This window comes from Solanum pennellii, chromosome 3, assembly GCF_001406875.1.
Source record: "Solanum pennellii chromosome 3, SPENNV200".
NCBI lineage: Eukaryota > Viridiplantae > Streptophyta > Magnoliopsida > Solanales > Solanaceae > Solanum > Solanum pennellii.
The window spans coordinates 1,744,827-1,764,065 of record NC_028639.1 but is presented as its reverse complement, the minus strand read 5'-3'; the positions used below and the strand labels follow the sequence as shown (position 1 = coordinate 1,764,065).

Here is a 19,239-nt window from a genome sequence, read left to right as displayed (position 1 = left end):
TAAGGCATTTTGCATGAAATTATAATTGTTAAATAATGATATACAACAAGAATATAAAGGTGAACACCATTGGGTGCAGCACTGTGTCCATGACTTCAAAAAATATATTTAGTTCACCATTTGTATCTTTATTATTGTCCCCTCTTAGTCTCTTTACAACTGTCATATGCACAGTGACAGTTATATTAGTTGACACCATGGATGGACAAGTGTTATATTGATTTCTACAAATTTTCTACAATGAAAAAAACAAATAAAGATATAGAATATCAGTATCAAAGCCATTATTTTTAACTTCACTAGCTTATCCACTTTATACAAAAGGAAAAAAGGCAAAATACCAAATTAAAAGAAAAAGTCAACCAAGTCTGAAGCTTTTTTTTTTTGGTTTATATCTCTTCTTAAAGATAGATATGAGATGTGGGACAAGGTGAGAGTGGCATCGTAGAGTGTCTCTATATCCTGTTCTTGAACTGTTCCATAATGCTTTTTCTTGAGCCGATAGTCTATCGGAAAAATCTCTCTACCTTCCAAGGTAGGGTACGGTCTGCATATACACTATCCTTCGCATACACCACTTGTGGGAATACATTGGGTTTATTGTTGTTGTTGTTATCCCTTATAAAAAATAACAAACAAAAAGAATTAAAAAATGAGTAGGAGAGAGCGACATATAAAAAGGACAAGAGAGAGAATCAGAGAAGAGAAAAAGCTACCCATGATGAAGGCTTGTTCCGCTGTACTTGTCCCAAGTTTAATTGATTTTAACTTTTTCTTATAATTTCATCCATTTTCTCTGTTTCAAAATTTTTGGGCAGTCAAATTTTCTCCCTTAATTAATTTTCCATATGTCCTTTGCCATTTTCCATAAAAATGGTCTAGGGAAATCTGGTTGACTAACTTAGAATTAAAAAAAAGGAATTGTAGAGGGCCCTGTGGCACGTAACCTCGCTTGAGGTCATGCAGAGCGGCGAAGTGCTTGTGCATCTTGCTTTTGCTTTCACCGCTGGTAGGATAAGTTAAAGATAAAGGATTATTTGCTGATGACATTATATTTGTTGATGAGACATGTGGTGAAGTTAATAATAGGTTGAAAGTTTGGAGAGAGGCTCTTGAGTCTAAAGTTTTCAGGTTATGCAGGACTAACATAGATTACCAGATTACAAGTTCACTGATGTGACACATGAGGCAGAAGTGAAACTTATGATCGATGATGCACTAGTCATACCCAAGATAGAGCTTCAAGTATCTTGGGACCATAGTTCAAGAAGACTGGGAAATTGATAATGATGTCGTGCATTGTATTGGAACGGGTGGGTGAATGGAGTCTTTGCGGTACCGTGCAATACGAAGCCCAAAGGCAAGTTCTACATAAGAGTGGTTAGGCAAGAACTATTTTATGGGGCAAAATGCTGGCTAGTCAAGAGTGCAACGTTTAGTTTACCAGTTTCTCAAAAAAAAAAAGAAAATGAAAAAAAGAGTGCACACGTTTAGTAGAGGAAAGTAGCAAATTTGAGGATACTCAAATGGATGCGTGGTATACTAGGAGATATATATATTAAGAACAAAGTTATATGTAACGAGAGGAAAGTGGCCTCCGTGGAAGACAAGATGAGGGAAGCAAGACTAAGATGGTTCCAACGTGTGAAGAGGAGGTGCGATGATGCGCCAGTGAGGAGGGAGGTTGACTGTAACAGGAGTTTGGAGATGTAGAGATAGGCTGAAGAAGAACCGGGGGAGGTGATTAGATAAAGCATGGCACAACTTTAGCAAATTGAGGACGTTATGGAGGTTAATGATTAAAGTAAAAGGCTAGTAGGCATTCGAGTGTTGTCATACTTCTAGTAGTATAATTTAGGTATCAGATAGTTTCTTTTTCCCCAAGGTGTATTAATATCTATTTGCTACACTTGTTTTGTACATTTGCTATTTTGTTGTCTCGTTTTCTTTCGTACTTTCCCCAGCCGGTTACATTTGTTTTGAGCCGATGGTCTATTGGAAACAACTTCTCTACCTTGCGAAATCCTAACCTCCTCAAGATCCACTTCGGTGATTATATTGTGCGTGTTTGATAAGTTTAAAAAAAGGAAAATAAAAATCTTGGACTGTGCCCAATGAATTGTCCCGGCTTGCATTTGGTGAATAGTTTGGCAGTAGAGAAACTGCTCCAGATGTTTTAAGAATGTAGAGAATAGTATGTAGAAGATCAAAGCTAAATTGTCTCTTGATCCTGTGTTTTTGATGTAATCAGATATACTCAAGTAATACTGTTTCTATTATTGATATTTTAGATTCAATTTAGTCACAGGACTGTAAAATTTGGGATCTCTTTTGTATATATAGTTTCAGTATATACTGTTTTGATCATGATTTATATATATACTGTTACCGGGTTTCAAAAGTAAAAAGGAAAAAGAAAAGGGAGACATGTTCTGAAGCATTGTGTCAGTTGATGGATCTTTGTAATGTTCAATTGTATTGTTACTGTTCTGAGGATATACCATGCTGAAGTTGCATATAGCTTTTGTCTCATCATGTTTGTGCATCCAGCTTTTAGAGGTCTTTACATGACTTTTTTCTTTTCCCACGTTTGTCACATTGGAGAGATTTGCTTAACATGTCTCTGTTTTGTTCATTGTCCTGTACTATCATGTCTATTAATCATATGACAGCTTAGTACTTGCTAAAAAAAGATCATGAAACCCTAGTATACTTGCCGAATTTGTGAAGCTTTGCGTCTTAATATGGGAGAACAATAAGTTGACAGGAATAATCTGGTATTTAAGGGGAGAAGAATAGAAGGGCAACTTTAGAAAACTACGGTTGGGTCCCAGGGGTTGGCCCCATATGGATTTCTAGGTCATAAAATAAGTTGTCTATGATATGATTGCAGAATTACTTCTGGATATTTTGTTCCACCGTTTTTATCATTAATATCATCTTCTGTTATTACTTATCATATTGCATGACCCCATATGGATTTCTAGGTCATAAAATAAGTTGTCTATGATATGATTGCAGAATTACTTCTGGATATTTTGTTCCACTGTTTTTATCATTAATATCATCTTCTGTTATTACTTACCATATTGCATGATTTTCCGTGGTCGCAGAAGACATTCTCATTTGCAGTGAGGGATTCCCTGATCAATGTTGGCCCTCTAAAAGACTTTTCGTATGGTATGAGAATTAATGCTGACCTGAATGCTACTGGAATTGCCAAGCAAAGTAATTATGAACTGGTTAGTTCTCTTGTTGAAAGCCCACCCAGCTTGAATCCAGTTAATGGTCGAGGTTTACTTGTTTTATCTTTGTTTTGATATATGCACTTACAATTGCTCTGCTTAACACTAAAATACTCTACCAGCTTGTCGTCTCTCTATCTTTTTGTATGACTAGTTTGTCTTCAGTATATGAGGCAATCTGTCTTGTATGTAATGTTAAAGGATCAGAAAACCACATAAACTTGATTATTTGGTGGTATCATGAATTTTGTTTTCATTGGTAAAATACTATCTTGATGTAGACTTTAATGTGCTGAAAAGCTGAATTAGAGGTGTTGGCCTTCTCATTTGTATTTAAAACAAAATTTTGAAGAAATCTTTGTTTATAAGCTATGAATTTTTTTTTAAATGAAGTAATTAGTTCTATTGCAGGCATCAAGTAGATGCATTATAGTTACAGAAGTTTAGTAGCAACAGGTCAGCTTTCCTTTACATTGTTAATTAAGAGTGAGGGAGCTGACAAAATTCAGAAATGAACCAGGGGAATCTAGAGGGGAATAAATAAACCCAACTATACAGAAACATGAGGCAATTAACTTTTAAAGATTGGTAAATAGTTGATATTCCATCAAAGCCTCTTCTATTCCTTTAGTTCCAGATACTCCAAAAATGGCTGCAGGTATCATCTTCCGGATGCTCTTGATGGTGCTCTCAACTTTCCAGCAACTCCAGCTTATCACAACATCCCCGATATTCTGAGGCATGGCGCATTTGAGGCCAAAAAGAGCTAAAAACATACGCCACAAGTCTGCTGCTATTGGACATTGTAGAAATTGGTGGTTGTGTTACTTCTTCCTTCATGCACTTATAGCATCTGATAGCCATCTGAAACTTCCTTCTGGTCAGGTTGTCTTGGGTCAGGCAAGCTCCATTAAGTGCAGTCCAGCTGAAGCAGCTAATCTTAGGGGGCAATTTGATCTTCCATATAAACTTCCAAGGCCAGTGGTCTTTAATTGCATTTTCTGGGCCTAGATGCTTGAATGCTGCTCTAACTGAGAACTTCCCACCCCTTCTTTCTCCCCAATTGAGTTGGTCTGGTGTTTCATTGCTAATTGCAACTTTGTGAAGTGCTGCTAGTAGGCTGACCAACCCCCCCATTTCCCAATCCTGGATGTTCCTTCTGAGGATGATGTTCCAGGAATTCCCTTTCCCTTCTTTGTATTGTTGAATAGTAGAGTTGCTATCTGGAACATGTTAGGATAAGCAACCATTAAAGAGGAGTTCCCTATCCATTCGTCCCTCCAGAAATTGATATGTTGTCCATTCCCTGCTATTAAGTGTTTGTGTTGAGAGAACTTCTCCAGACACTAACTCCATATGGCTCTGTTGAATTTTTAGAACACCAGTGGTTTAGGACTCCATGTTTAGCAATAATCACATCCTTCCAATGGTTCTGCTCCTCTTGAGTGCATCTCCACAACCACTTCATAAGTAGGCATTTGTTGTGTAGTGCTAAGTCTCTAATGCCCAGACCATCTACTTTTTTGGTAACCAGACTGTTGGCCAATTAACCGAATGAAATTTATGGCTTTTGCTATTCCTTTCCCATAGAAAATTCCTTCTGGTTTTGTCCAGTTCCTTCAAAGCCATACTGGATATGGGATGTACTTTTTCTTTATATACTCCCTCTATTTATCTGGCACCGTTACTTTTTAGTTTGTAACAAGAAGAATGTCACCTTTCCTTATTTGGAACTATTAATGGCACCATCCTCATGTTACCTTCTTGGGGTCCCACTTACACTTTATCGTGAAGAAAAGTCAACAAAAAGTAAGCATTATAGCGACTTTAATATGGGCAATAAACATAACAAGGTCTTCCCTTATTTCTCAAACTCTGTACACTGTCAAATGGTGCCTCATAAATTGGGACAGGGAGTAAAAATATTATCGATGGCGAGAATTAGATCCTGATGCCATGATTGACCATCTCTGTTCATTGTTTAAAATTTTTTGATGTACTGTTAACCAGCACTTTTCTGGCATATATTAATAAGCTTTTATCGTACCTTCAATTTAATAGATTGGATACAGTAGTCAAGTAGTAGACAAGAGATTGTAGGAAGTTTTACATTAGTCAAGTTGTGTATAAGAAATGATAGAAACTAACAAAGCATGATTCTCCACAAAAATATCCAATCATCAGCACTCCCTGGAATCATGTGGACCCTCAAAAAGTTGACTAAAACCATAAAGTACACTTAATATGTACAAGTGTGTTTTGAACCACCTCAAGAGATCTCTTGTTTCTCGTCGCAAAGGATCCAATCTGTGCCAAAGGAACGTTGCATGCTTTCTTTCTCTTTCTCCTACTTTTCCATTTGATGACCTTGCTGGTCAGGATATCCTTCACTCTCCATGGTGTAAGGTTTGCAACTGTCCTCCATTAGTCGTTTGCTGCTTGATGATGGATCAGCAGGTGAATCATGTTATCTCCCTATGTTCTTACACATGTAACACCAATTATGTGCAGACTTTGCCTCTTTTTGATAATGTATTACATGGATATATCCTAGCTTCCATTCATGTGAAGAAACACACGTTCATTGGAGCTTTGATTATCCAAATTGTGATATGCAGTTGCAATCCTGCTTCTTTTGTAGGAGCCTGCACTACAACGATATCATGGAAATTAACTCCTCTGATATGCATGTTCCACCTCTAAGTGAACTTTCTGGAGGATTTATATCTATGTTATTTAAATCAACAACTCTACCCTGGATATATATTTGATTGCATACTGATATTTGGAAGGAAGTTATGATGAGATCCCTGTTTATTGTAAACTGATCCTTATTGCTGTTATCTTTCTTCATGCAGAAGACTTACACATACTTGTTTTCTGTTGTAACATGAAAAAAAAGATTTAAAAAATTATATGTAAGATATTTCTTTCCGATTCAAATACAACAATAGAATCAAGTAATGGTTATAATGCTTATAATATAATATGTGAGAATTAAGCCCCTAGAGCTTTGGTTTAGTGGTAAGAGTGCAGAACATGATGTGTGGATCGGATGCACTTCACGGGTTTAAATCTTTCTACAACCAAAAGCCTAGTATCTAAGTGGAGAATGGTAAAAAGCCGGACCTGTTATCCACTGAGTTCCGAATCTGAGCTGGACCCTTCGAGATTTTCTTGGTTATAAAATAACGAGAAATAGAAACTAAAAATTATCTTGTGGTAATATATTTTAGATTTGTAACTCATAAGGTTAATTTTTGTTTTTGTTGAAGTCCTTTTGCTGAAGTTCATGGAACATACAAATGTCCAGAATACAAAAACCTAAAATATGATATAGTGTGATTAAAATTTTTTCAGCTTTTCGATGCTCTATTACTTGTTTTCAGGTCCAGTATGAGATCTTTTTAATCTCTTTGGGACATTGTCAGGTATGCTGTTCAGGTCATGGAAAGAATGGTTCTCTGAGTGTGCTTCAGCAATCAATCCGCCCAGAAACGATCACCCAAGTATGTTCTCTCTCTACTCCAGTTTCTTCTGGTTTTAAGGCTCTGTGAAACTTCCTAGTACTTGCATCACATCACATCACATCACATGTGATAAATCTTGTCATTGCATGTTATTTGCTGAACTTCAAAGCTTGTGCTACCTTTATAATTTCTTCCTATTTTTTTGTTATGCTTGTTTACCGCAAGCTTTAAGTATGGTAAGAACAGCTATCTGGATGCAATGATGGATCTAATATTTTCACTAATGGGGTTCAAAAAGGTTTGAAAAATAAAAATGTAGTGCCCCAAGATTTGAACGTGAAACTTCAAGATGAATTTTGAAACCCCTAAACCATTGAGCCAACCTCCAAGTCTGGTGTTCAAGGGATTTAAAGTCTGTATATGCTCACCAAAATTTAAAATATACCTTGTATAGATAGTGTGAGCTTTTGCCGAGGGGGTTCGGGTGAATACCCTCGCGTCGCCCCTCCTAGATCCGCCCCTGTGTGGATGTTCATTTCTATTTGTGGTGTGTTTTATTTTTGCTAAGATGCTAAGACATCCTCTCTTTCTGTTATCCACCCACACTCATTTACATGGGTTTATTGTTCTTTGAAGAGGTAATGATCCGAGTCTAGCAGCATACTTTGTGATATAGGTTTTGGAATATGGTGTATTTAGCTTGAAGTGTTAAGAGGTTCATACATACTAGAAACAACTAGTCAGGACCTTCTTTTGTTATCTGAACGGTGGATTTTTTCCATTATTTCCTATTGCTGTGAAGAGTTAGTTTTAGTGACTGTTGTCAAAAGGGAAGAAACAAGATCTTCTTTTACTACATTGACTAACAATGTACAAGACGAGCTCCTTATATATGCTCTCTTTCTCTCTCTGTTCTTCTCTCATGCGAGGCCTTTCCGTGGCTCAAACATCCTTTAATATCAGAGCAGGGCCCGTCTCACCCGATGTTGGGGCCCCCAAAATCAAAATTGCCCACGCACCAGATGTTACACACTAGGCGTGAAGTGGGGTGTTAAAGAATGATAAAAGTCCCACATTGGTGGTTAATGAGATGTGTGGACTCCTTATAAGACTTGGGGGAGGAGCTAGCTTTTGGGGTGTGAGTTAGGCCTAAGACCTAATCTAATAGATGGTATTAGTGGGCTAGTGGTTCTGGAATTGGAGGCGATTCATCCTAGAGCGATGGTACCCGGAACTGAATTTGCAGCACCAAAATCGGACCATCCTTGGATAAGGGCTTTGACATACCATTACATGCATGGTTGGAAAAGTTGCTTAAATTCAGAGGTGGGGGATTCATTGATATAGATGAGGGCATGGAGAAAAGACACCATTTCTTTTGGACTCACATCTGTGTTACTGAATCAATTTGGGATCCTCCAGCAAGGTTTATCTGGTGGTGGGAGAGTGGTCTTTTGAAATGTCAATCATTGAGACACTCACACTAAAATCACAGCTGCCTGAAAAGCTGCTATGACACAGTTTAATGTCGAACAGTCCAAACACTTGCCCTCATCAAGTCAAACACCAGCTGTATCTTCCAATTCTAATTGCATCAGGCCTTGAGAATCGCCCATTTACTGTCTTTTACTCTTTTTTCTTGTTTAATTAGTTACATCAGGTTTGAAGTGCCTTGCCTTTCTTCCCTTTTTATTAGCAGTATGCATATTTTCAAGCCAGCTTTCAATTTTCATGCACCAACACAGAAATCCCATATTCATGTTAACCACCTGCTAATCTTGCAATACATGGCACTGTATTTTTTGATTTATTTAGATGATTTTCCATGTGACTGCAACTTAGAAAAATCCCATGAACTGTCTAGTTTTATGTGTAATGAACAACAGAACTGGTGGTGACTTGAAGGAATAACTACTAGTTTCTTGATTATGAGTGCCTTACCAGAGTTCAATTTTATTGAAAAGCTGTTGAATAGGATTGCACTGTAATATGAGTTGTACCATGATGTGCTTGTTCTCTTTGCTTTCTTTGTTCATATCTTGATATCAAGGAGATGTTTTTGTTGAAAGTGCTAAGCATTTAGGAATTTCGCTGTTTCTCTGCTTCCTTAGTTCCACAATCTTGATTGGCATCTTAACTTGGACTAATGGAAAATGTTTTATGATGCTCTGTAACTAAATATTTGATATTCAGCATATCATGACATTGCCTGTTAGTGAACAGTGTACACAAATCTAGCCGGAGAAAGTAATTTTGATGCTTAATTTTAATTTGTGAAGGAAGCTTTACCAGGTTGCAAGGGAATTTGGACTGTCTACCACAAGAATACACGTATCCATCTCAGCGAATCCTCAAGGATGGCAGATGAAGAAGATGAATATCATGCATATTTGATTATTAGTTTGGAGGCTCGTACAATGGTACTCCTTTCACTTGTGGATAGTTCCAAATGTAAAATATCTGAGAAGAAAAAACACTTCTATTTTCCTGTCTATGCTGCTTTATAGCTGAAATTGAATCTTTTGTTGAGATACATGTTACTTAATTTTCTTATCTTCTTCTGGCAGGTTCTGCAGACTGCAAATAATTTGGAGGAGGTAACAGAGAATGTCGATTACTATGTTCAAGGAACTACTCTTGCTGCTGGAAATCTATTTGGGAGGTGGGTTTTTTTAGCTCAATCATTATGTTTGTATTTCCTTTTGCCTTCCAATATCTTCTGTCATATAGTATTCAAGTCTTCACTGAGTTCCTTATGCTTCTAAACTTGATGATTGGGAATTAGAAAGTTCACACGACCTTTCTTCCCCCCTGCAACAATTTACTTCCTTCTTGGTCTGTTAGGTTTAGACTATTTTGGTTTGTTTGATTACTACCTCAGTTCCATTTTATGTGATAATATTGTTTCATTTGATAACTACTCTCCGCTTTTTATTTTATATGATAATATTTGATTAGATACAGAGTCTGTGGTCTTAAATTCACAAATATATATATGATAATTGATGTTGACTTGCGTGATGCCGGGTACTATGAAAGAGATGTTGTTCAGCTGGAATATTTCTACATAAATGAAGGTTTCAACATGTCAGTTTGTGGGTAATAAATAAAAGTTCAAGGGTATTGAAGTTTTCAAAAATTCTTGTAAAATAAACTTGCTTAGGAAGATTGGCTTTTATGTTTCTTACTTGTACCTTATCAAAGTTTGTAAAAAAGCTCATCCCTTACTACTAAATTACAAATCATGCCCTATAGTGAAGTTGAAGATTTGATGGGCATCATTTTTTCTATTTTCCATAAATGCAGACAGGGCCCTTAGTCCTTCGGGCCCTTAGTCCTTCGTAGAGTAATTTCATTTGATTGGGCCCTTAGATATTGCACATAGTTAATTACCTTTTTTTTTTTAAAAAAAAAGAATCAGCATAGTTAAATACTATTTCCTTCCTCTATTCACTTTTGCTTGTCTTATTTTCAAAAATAGATTTTTATATTTACTTTTTATTATTAAAATATCAGAAGTCAAAAATACCCCTGAAATATAGGAAAGGACTAAAAATACCCTTCATTCACCTTCTGGTCTGAAAAATACCCTTCTACTCATCTTTTCGATTTAAAAATACCCTTCCATTTACCTTTTTGGCTCACTTTTACCCTTGAAACTAACAACCCTCTCTTTTTTTTTAAAAAAAATATTTATTATGTGTCATTTTCTTATTTGATGAAATAAAACCCCACCTCTAGAATATTTTTTTCATAATTGATCCTTCGCATTAACTACTTATTCCCAAAACATTTTTAAAGACGTAATACTAAATAATAATAAGGATTGTGTACTAAAATAGCCATATCCATCATTAATTTTTTTAGACAAATATGACAAGTAAAATTGAAGGGAGGGAGTATATACTACAAAGTTATACTAAAAAGTAATTTTTGGAAGGAATAAAGAAACAGAAGAATCGATAATATGAATCAACAAGAATGTTATCCTCCTATTGGCTGGAATTTTCCTGTGAAATCAATTCATATTAATTTAATAATAATAATAAAGTAAATAAATGTTATTTTCTATTTGGATCTTTTATAAAGAATTTTTTTCTCTTCCGTGTTCATTTTAGCAAATTAAGAAGAAGAATATTATTTTCGTCTGATGTTGTTTTTATCATTAAGTAATTTTATGACATAATGAGTCAAATGTACTGAAATATTTTTATAATTATTTTTTTAAAAGCAAAAACCTATCTAACCTACATTTTTAATTAAAGACACCTAATAACTGGTCTGGTACGGTTCAATTCAGTTGTTACTTCGATTTTTAAAAATTTACTAATAATTCTAGAATTAAATTTATAGTAAAAACATCTTCCCCGATGCTTATATACTCATAGATAATCAATATTTCAAATTTATTTTGATCATTAATAAACTACATATATATTTGTATCAGTAGTAGACTAAGCATATTTTATTTTATATTAAATATTATTTTGACAAAAATACATTGATAATTTCATTTCAGTTGTGACAATGACCCATGCTGACATGGGCTACTCTTCCGCTAGTTTGTAAAAGAAGTAGAAGACACATGGTGTGGAATGTGGCACTGCTTGCATTTATGTGTGTTGCATGGAGAGACAAAATAAGAGAGCTTTTGAGGGTGTACAGATGAATTTTGTAATTTAAGGAGTAACCTTGTGTCCCTTATTTCCTGTTGGCGCACCCATGATATTCCATTTTGTTAAGAAGATTGGATGTCCTTTGTGAAATCATTTCATTTTGTAGGTTCTCTACTTTTTGGTATACTTGTACATGAACGCTTTGCCCATACATCAGTAAAGTTTTACTTTATCTAAAAAAATTGATACGTGATGTTGACATATATATTAGATTAGTGATAGTTGAGTATTGTATTAAATTAGTGTTGAAACACTTTTTGATAAAGAATTAGCACAACAACAACATACCTAGTGTAACCCATAAGTCGAGTGTGTGGAGGGTAGTGTGTTAGGAAAAGAGATATGTTTCCAATAGACCTTCGGCTCGAGAACAACAAGAAGTAGTAAGAACAACAACAAGCAGTACGAACAACAAGAAACCACAAAAATCAAGGCTAGGGAAACAACCAATAGAAACAAAAATCTAAGAATATGAAAATACAAGACTCCAAGTAACACTTCTGTAAAGGGAAAGCAAAACACTCGACTACCTGTTAACCGATTATCCTAATTCTCGACCTTCACACCCTCCTATCAAGGATAATTTCCTTGGTGAGATGAAGTTGCGTCATGTCCTGCCTAATTCTCATGAAATTTGAAGTTTGAATAAGTTGGTGAATTTTAATTCTTCAAAATTTTATAAAAGTGGAGTCATCTCAAACATATTTTGGGATATTATAGTAGAAATTCTGTGTGATTGAAATGAAAATGGCAGCGTTTACATATTTTGTTAGTCACAACTGGTTTTTGTTTTCTGTATAATCACATTTCTTTGTCATTGACATTATATTATTCAATGCAAATCATTTTCTAATGACTTTTTGTTTGCATAATCAAAGCCAGTGATTCCTTCATTTGTTCTTGCCTCGTAAAGAGCTTTCTTGATGTAAATGTTCTTTAAGATAGACATATTTAGTTTCTGCGGTCACATTGTTTCCTGATTTGGTTGTGCAAGAAGTTGTACAATAATTTTGAGGAGATTGACAAACCCTTTTTTTCTCCTTAAAGGTACCTATTGCTGATTCAAAAGAAAAGGGTTTGATGACGGCTCTGCTTTCTTTGTGGTCCTTAAATTATAATATGTTATACGTATAAAAAATGAGAATGCCAGTATGTTCTGTTCTTTTTTTTATGGTTGTTATGAATGAAAAATTAAGATTTAGTTCCCTGATCTGGAGTTCTGTTTTGTATATACCACACTTTCTTTTAAAAAAACTTACCATTAGACTTATGTCTTGAATTTTGTTTTCTTTCCTTGTTGATTATGTTGAGCAGTTGCATGGGTTTTTAAGTTTTTCAAATGCACTTCACTTTTTTGTGTAGACGCCGAGTTATCCAAGTGTTTGCTCATGGTGCTCGAATTCTTGATGGTGCATTTATGACTCAAGAATTGAGTTTTAAGGCTTCAAATGTGGAATCTGGCTCGAGTTCAGATACTTCTATTGTAGCTTCTGTTTCTATAGCGGATCCTTATGTTCTACTAAGAATGACAAATGGAAGTCTTCAGCTTCTTGTTGGAGGTATATTAGCAAGATAAGTTATATATGCTTTTGTAAGTTATTACCTCTCTTCTTGCAGTGATAACCAACAAGAAACTCATTCTTCGTTGCTTAATTTGATATATCCTGTTCCAGCTTAATACCCTGCTGTCTTTATGCAATATTACTTATTTGTTTCGTGTTGGTTGTGATATTTGTTGTGAACATTACTTCAAAGACAATTTTTTTTCGCAGGCCCGTACATCAGAATGCCCTTTCTTTATTCTCAAAAAATTAAAATTGTTACTAAGCATACTGATCTAGTTCGTATGAGTAACGATACAAGTGAAATTTGACTTCAACTTTATTTAAAATAAACTTGAAACCGACTCATACATGTACTGCAATTCACAAGGGACTTACCACTGGCCTCAATCATTGTCTTACTACTAATTTGAATCATAATCTGCATTAGTAAAAATACACAGTGTAGTTTACTTCTTGGAACCAGAATGATGGGGCAGTTAGTCAGAAAAATTGGTGGAAACTTGTCCCTGCTTGCATATGGTGGACCATTTGGAAGAGAGGAACTATAGAGTTTTTGAAATAATTTTGTAGAGAAAATTAAGATGAATTCTATATTTTGTTTTATTTTGGTGTAAAGAAAGCTATGCTGAGGAGGCTGACTCACTAGTCGACATGATAGGATCCTTGTGAAAGAAGTAGCCTAAGCTTGGTTGGGATTTTGTGAAGTCTTCTCCACTGATTTGGTGTAATTTAAAATATATGTGTATACATATAGTCGTTACCAGTTTCAATTTTTTTAAAATTTCTGTAAGGCCTGAGCTGGTTTATTAATAACTGCACAATCCACAGTTTAAGTCTCCCATCTGTCTTGAACCATGTCTTTTTAAGCTCAACTTTTTCATTTATCCTGTGTTTCTCTTCCATGCTGACTTTATTATTCCTTTCAGATCCATCATCATGCTCTGTTTCTCTTACTGTTCCATCAGTATTTGAAAGCTCAAAAAAGTCAATATCTGCTTGTACACTATATCATGATAAAGGTCCTGAACCTTGGCTCAGGAAGACTAGTACTGACGCTTGGCTTTCTTCTGGCATGGGGGAGGCAATTGATGGTGCCGATGGGGTAATTCAGGATCAGGGTGACGTATATTGTGTTGTTTGTTATGAAAATGGCAGTCTTGAAATATTTGATGTTCCCAGTTTTACTTGTGTTTTCTCTGTTGATAAATTCATTTCTGGGAGGACCTACCTTGTTGACACCTTTATGCAAGACTCGGTCAATGGTCTTCACGCACATTCAGAGAATACTGAGGATGTAATCCGACCTGGACAGAAAGAGAATAGTAAGGACGTGAAGATAAACGTGGTGGAGTTGATGATGCATAGATGGATAGGGAAACATTCCCGCCCTTTTCTTTTTGGGATATTGGCTGATGGGACTATTCTAAGTTACCATGCATATGTTTTTGAAGGTTCAGAGAGTTCTTCTAAAGTTGAGGGATCTGTTTCATCACAGAATTCCATTAGTCTTAGTAGTACAAATGCATCTAGGCTCAGAAATTTAAGATTTGTTCGGGTTCCAGTAGACAATTATGCAAGGGAAGAGATGCCATCTGGAACTCAATTACAGCGAATGAATGTTTATAAGAATATTGGTGGTTCTCAAGGAATATTTCTCACCGGATCAAGGCCATCTTGGTTCATGGTGTTTCGTGAACGACTTAGAATACATCCACAGGTTATTGTTAACTTACTTCCATGTGTATTTCACATATTATTGTTGTCGTTTTCTTGATAGAGTAGAGAGGTTGGTGAAATTAGATTAAGTTGATGTCCGTTTATGCTGGTTATTTGTGGTGCCTGGGTGAGAAATGAACCAGGAAATCATGGTCTTGCCTTGAAGCAACTTTCCTGGAACCACAACCATTTAATGTACCTGTAACCTTTGATGTCTAAGCTAAAAACTTTCACCTTGGGTCATTTACCTGTTATGTACTCTTCTTGACAAGTAATGCTTTGTTGCTGCAGCTGTGTGATGGACCTATTGTTGCCTTCACTGTCCTTCACAATGTTAACTGTAATCACGGACTTATATATGTTACAGCCCTGGTACGTTAATGAAATTACGCTTCTTCCAACTTTCATGTGTCTGTGCTAATGTATTTCTGGATTGCTTTTTGTCACTGCAGGGAACTTTAAAGATTTGCCAACTTCCATCTTTCCTGTCCTATGACAACTATTGGCCAGTGCAAAAGGTGGGAATCCATTTCTGTAGACCAGTTAAACAATTTTCTTTTCCTTTTACTCCCTCCTTCCTATTTTTTTTTTTTTGGATTAAGTAAAAAAAAGAAATATATATTTTTTGAAACGGGTTACTTGTATTCCTCAGCATTAAGGGCTATGCTGGCCACCTCCTCCAAAAAGCATTAACAGAGGAGAGAAGAAAAGAAAAAAAAACAGAAATACTTACTAAGAACCTACAAAATCAACTAAATGGATTTCCTCTTCTATATTTTGTTCTTTTAACCAAAAACCCAAGGTAGTAATTACTTTCCATTTAATCTTCTGTATTGAGCATTCTTTTCCTTCAAGAATCCTCTGATCCCTTTCCTTCCAAATATTCCACCAGATGCAAGCAGGTGCTGTGTGTGTTCTGGCATACACCAGTTTAGGCTTGCTAAATTGAAGAATAAAGCCCATACTTGTGTTGTTAATGCAAAAATAAGTGTTTGTTGGTTTTCAGTGTCTCTTTGCATAGTGAGCCACACTCTGCCAAACAGAACTCCATGGCCCTGTTTTCCTTCCTCCAGTTACCGATTGACCCCACTTGTACAATTTGTTGACAGAGAACCTTCCATCTGGGTGTTGTCTCCATAATAGACTGTCTGTGTCCAAATTAGTGCCTGGAAAGCTTTCTATCATATTCAGTAGTTCAATTACCCCTTATATCTTCCAGTCACTTAACAACCTTCTAAATAACAAATTCCACCCTTGTTGAGACCACAACTCACTGATTTTGCTATTCGGATGCAACACTGATAGAATAAAGTCCAGGAAACAAATTTTGAAGAGATCCTTGACCAATCCAGTCTTATTTCCAGAAAAAAATAAAACCTTATCCCCCCTCCCAACTTTAACTTTTGTATTAACTTTTAGAGTCGGCCAAAAGCTGCTGATATTCCTCCAAACTCCAACTCCATAAGTGGTTGTTATTTCATCTGAACACCATTCCCCTTCTTGACTGAATTTGTGTTGCATCACCTCTTTCCATAGTGCATGCTCCTCTTGGTTGTACCTCAATAGCCACTTTCTTACCAGATTTTTGTTATGTAACATGAGCTTCCTTACTCCCAAACCCCCATTATTCCTCCCTTTTTGAGCTTCTGCCCATTTGACCAACTGAAACTGCTCTCAATTTTATTTCATTGCCAGAGGAAATTCCTTCTCGAAGCATCTAGAATTTTGACCACCTCACCAGGTATAGGGAAAAGGGACTTTAAATAAGATCTAGTATAGAGTTTATTAAAATGACTACCTCCCAATGAAAGATATTGAGACTTCCAAAGTGCCAACTTCCTCTCAGGCTTCTTAATAATTCCATCCCAAATAGTAATGGCTTTATGGTTTGCCCCCAATGGCATGCCTAGATAGACCGTTGGTAGCCTCTCTACCTTGCACCTCAAGATGTTTGCTAGTGTTTGTATCTGTTGAACTTCTTTTAGCAACTTCTTTTACAGGAAATATATGACTTTTTCTCCAGTTAACTGAGTCCAGAACAAGCCTCAAAAACTACCAGAATCACACTTAAATAGTATATAGCTGTTCCTGGTTTGCTTCACAAAACACTATTGTATCATCAACATACAGTAAATGTGTCATCTCCATACTCTCGTTTGCCCTGTTTCTTATGTTGAAACCTCATATCCAATTATTTTCCAACGCTTTCCTCATTAAACTGTCAAACCCCTCCATAGCTAAAATAAAAAGGAACGGAGATAGAGGATCCCCCTGTTTAAGTCCTCTTTCTGCATGAAAAAAACTTACGGGTTCTCCATTAACAAGGATGGAGAACCTGGTGGTTTTAATACAAAGTCTATCCAACCGAGCCATCTATTTCCAAATCCCATTTGTCTAAGAGTGTTGATCAGGAACTTCCAATTTAAATGGCCATAGGCTTTCTCAGTATCCAACTTGCACATAACCACCGGTACTCTCCTCTAATTCTAGTGTCAATACACTCACTGGCAATTAAAGCAACTTCCATTATCTGTCTACCTTTAATGAAGGCCATCTGATGTTTTTTCACAAGCTTGCTTATCACCCTCTTCCATCTTTCTGCTAGAACCTTGGCTATGATTTGTACACCCCTGTGATCAAACTAATTTGTGTAAAATCTCTCAGATCATTTGCCCCCACCTTCTTTTGAATCAAAGCTACAAATGTAGTATTAAAACTTTTTTCAAATTTCTGTAGAGTGTGGAAGTTGTGGAAGTTCAACTTAGTCTTCCTTTATAGTTTCCCAGAAAGTTAGAAAAAAAATCAATGTGTAACCATCGGGGCCAGGTGCCTTGTCTGCTGCACACATTTTGATCCCTTCTAACACCTCTTCCTCTTCAAACCTTCTTGTAAGCCATTGTTGCTCCTCCATAGTAATAATTTGAACATAATTAATTTTTTTTGATAGAAATCCACAATGGACCTCTTAATCTCCATAGAATTAGAGGACATAACCCCATCGATCATCAAAGAATCTATAGTGTTGATTCTCTTGCGCGCAGTGGCCATTCTGTGGAAATCTTTCTGTTCTTGTCACCCTCTTTGATCCACTGAATTCTGGATCTCTGTCTCCAATGGATTTCTTCATCTCTAGCCGTTTGTTCGTACTCTATGGCCCATTGTGTTTGTGCTTTCATCATTTACTCATCATTAGTAAGAGGTCTGGCTTTTTGTATGATTTCCAAACTTCCAATTTGTTCCAGAAGTTGATCCTTTCTAGCCCTCCAGTTACCTTTATTCTCCTTGCTCCATTCTTTGAGTTTTACTTTCAAAAGACTCAATTTTGTTGTTAACTTATAGTTTGCTCTTCCTGTCACATTAAAAGAATTCCACCAGTTTTGTACTTTGGATTTGAACCCCTCCACATTCAGCCACCATTTTTCAAACTTGAAATATGATCTGTTGAAGACATCATCCCCACATGACAATAAAATTGGATTATGGTCAGAACCCAAACCAGGCAAGGAACTCTGTCTGATTTGATTAAACAATTTGTCCCAAGGAAATGAATGCACGAATCTGTCAATCCGTGATGCATTTCTATGATTTGACCTGATTAAACAATTTGTCCCAAGGAAATGAATGCATGAATCTGTCAATCCGTGATGCATTTCTATGATTTGACCCTCCTCTCCAAGTGTAAGATCCTCCAAATAAAGAGGGGTCGAGTAGCTCTAGTTCATTGATACAACTAGAGAAGTCTTTCATTGTTCCTGAAAGTTTGGTATGATTTGTCTTTTCTGAAGGCAATCTAGTAGTGTTGAAATCGCCACAAACCACCCAAGGTCCTTCACAGAAACTCTTCATTGCACCTAGTTCTTCCCCTAGCTCATTCCTTTCATTTCTATCACATGAATCATATACTGCTGTATATGTTGCTCGGACTCTTAAAAAATGACACGGGTGCGACATCAAAAGCGAAGAGTCCGTGCAACTAAGACTGCTGTAAGAAACCAACTGAGATCTACATTAATGCCACTCAACTTGCAAGTGATCATCTGTTTTCCACTCTCCGCCATCTCCCCCTTCCAAGACCTTTTATCCCACATAATAATTATGCTCCCTTTACTACCTAATGCCATCCAAATCCCCCCCACCCCAACCCCCCACACCCACACACATACACACACTCACCCCAATCTATTACCCTCTAATTGTTGACTATGATCTCCTACTGCTTCCTTTAATTTCGTCTCCACCAAAACATTGCCTATAAAAGGTTCTTATCAAGAGTTAAATAAGAAGTCTAAAGTTAAATTGTTCCAAATATTGTAATATGCTATTTTTTTGGATTAGACTAATAAGGAAAAGTGCCATATAAACTGGAATGGAGGAGTATATGTTCACATATTATTTTAAGCACTCTTTAAATTTTTTTACTCTATGCATATAGAATTATTGTTTTCAAACGTCATTTTTGTTTCTAATGCTCTTTCTATGTTTGTCTATTTTAAAAAACGGAAAAAGAAATACTTTAAGGGGGGTCGTTTGGTAGACTGTATTAGGAAAATAATGCATGTATTAGCCT

At 36.2% G+C, this 19,239-nt stretch overlaps 1 protein-coding gene across 1 annotated transcript in view; it reads left to right on the top strand.

The window, feature by feature from the left end:
* LOC107014611 (cleavage and polyadenylation specificity factor subunit 1) overlaps positions 1 to 19,239 on the top strand; it is a 43,078-nt gene that overhangs the window by 11,421 nt on the left and 12,418 nt on the right. Inside the window, exons 12-19 of the mRNA XM_015214589.2 lie at positions 3,114 to 3,242; positions 6,677 to 6,754; positions 8,995 to 9,135; positions 9,283 to 9,377; positions 12,754 to 12,950; positions 13,883 to 14,673; positions 14,964 to 15,044; positions 15,125 to 15,190. Of these exons, the coding sequence (XP_015070075.1) occupies positions 3,114 to 3,242; positions 6,677 to 6,754; positions 8,995 to 9,135; positions 9,283 to 9,377; positions 12,754 to 12,950; positions 13,883 to 14,673; positions 14,964 to 15,044; positions 15,125 to 15,190 (1,578 nt within the window). The remainder of the gene's footprint in view (positions 1 to 3,113; positions 3,243 to 6,676; positions 6,755 to 8,994; positions 9,136 to 9,282; positions 9,378 to 12,753; positions 12,951 to 13,882; positions 14,674 to 14,963; positions 15,045 to 15,124; positions 15,191 to 19,239) is intronic.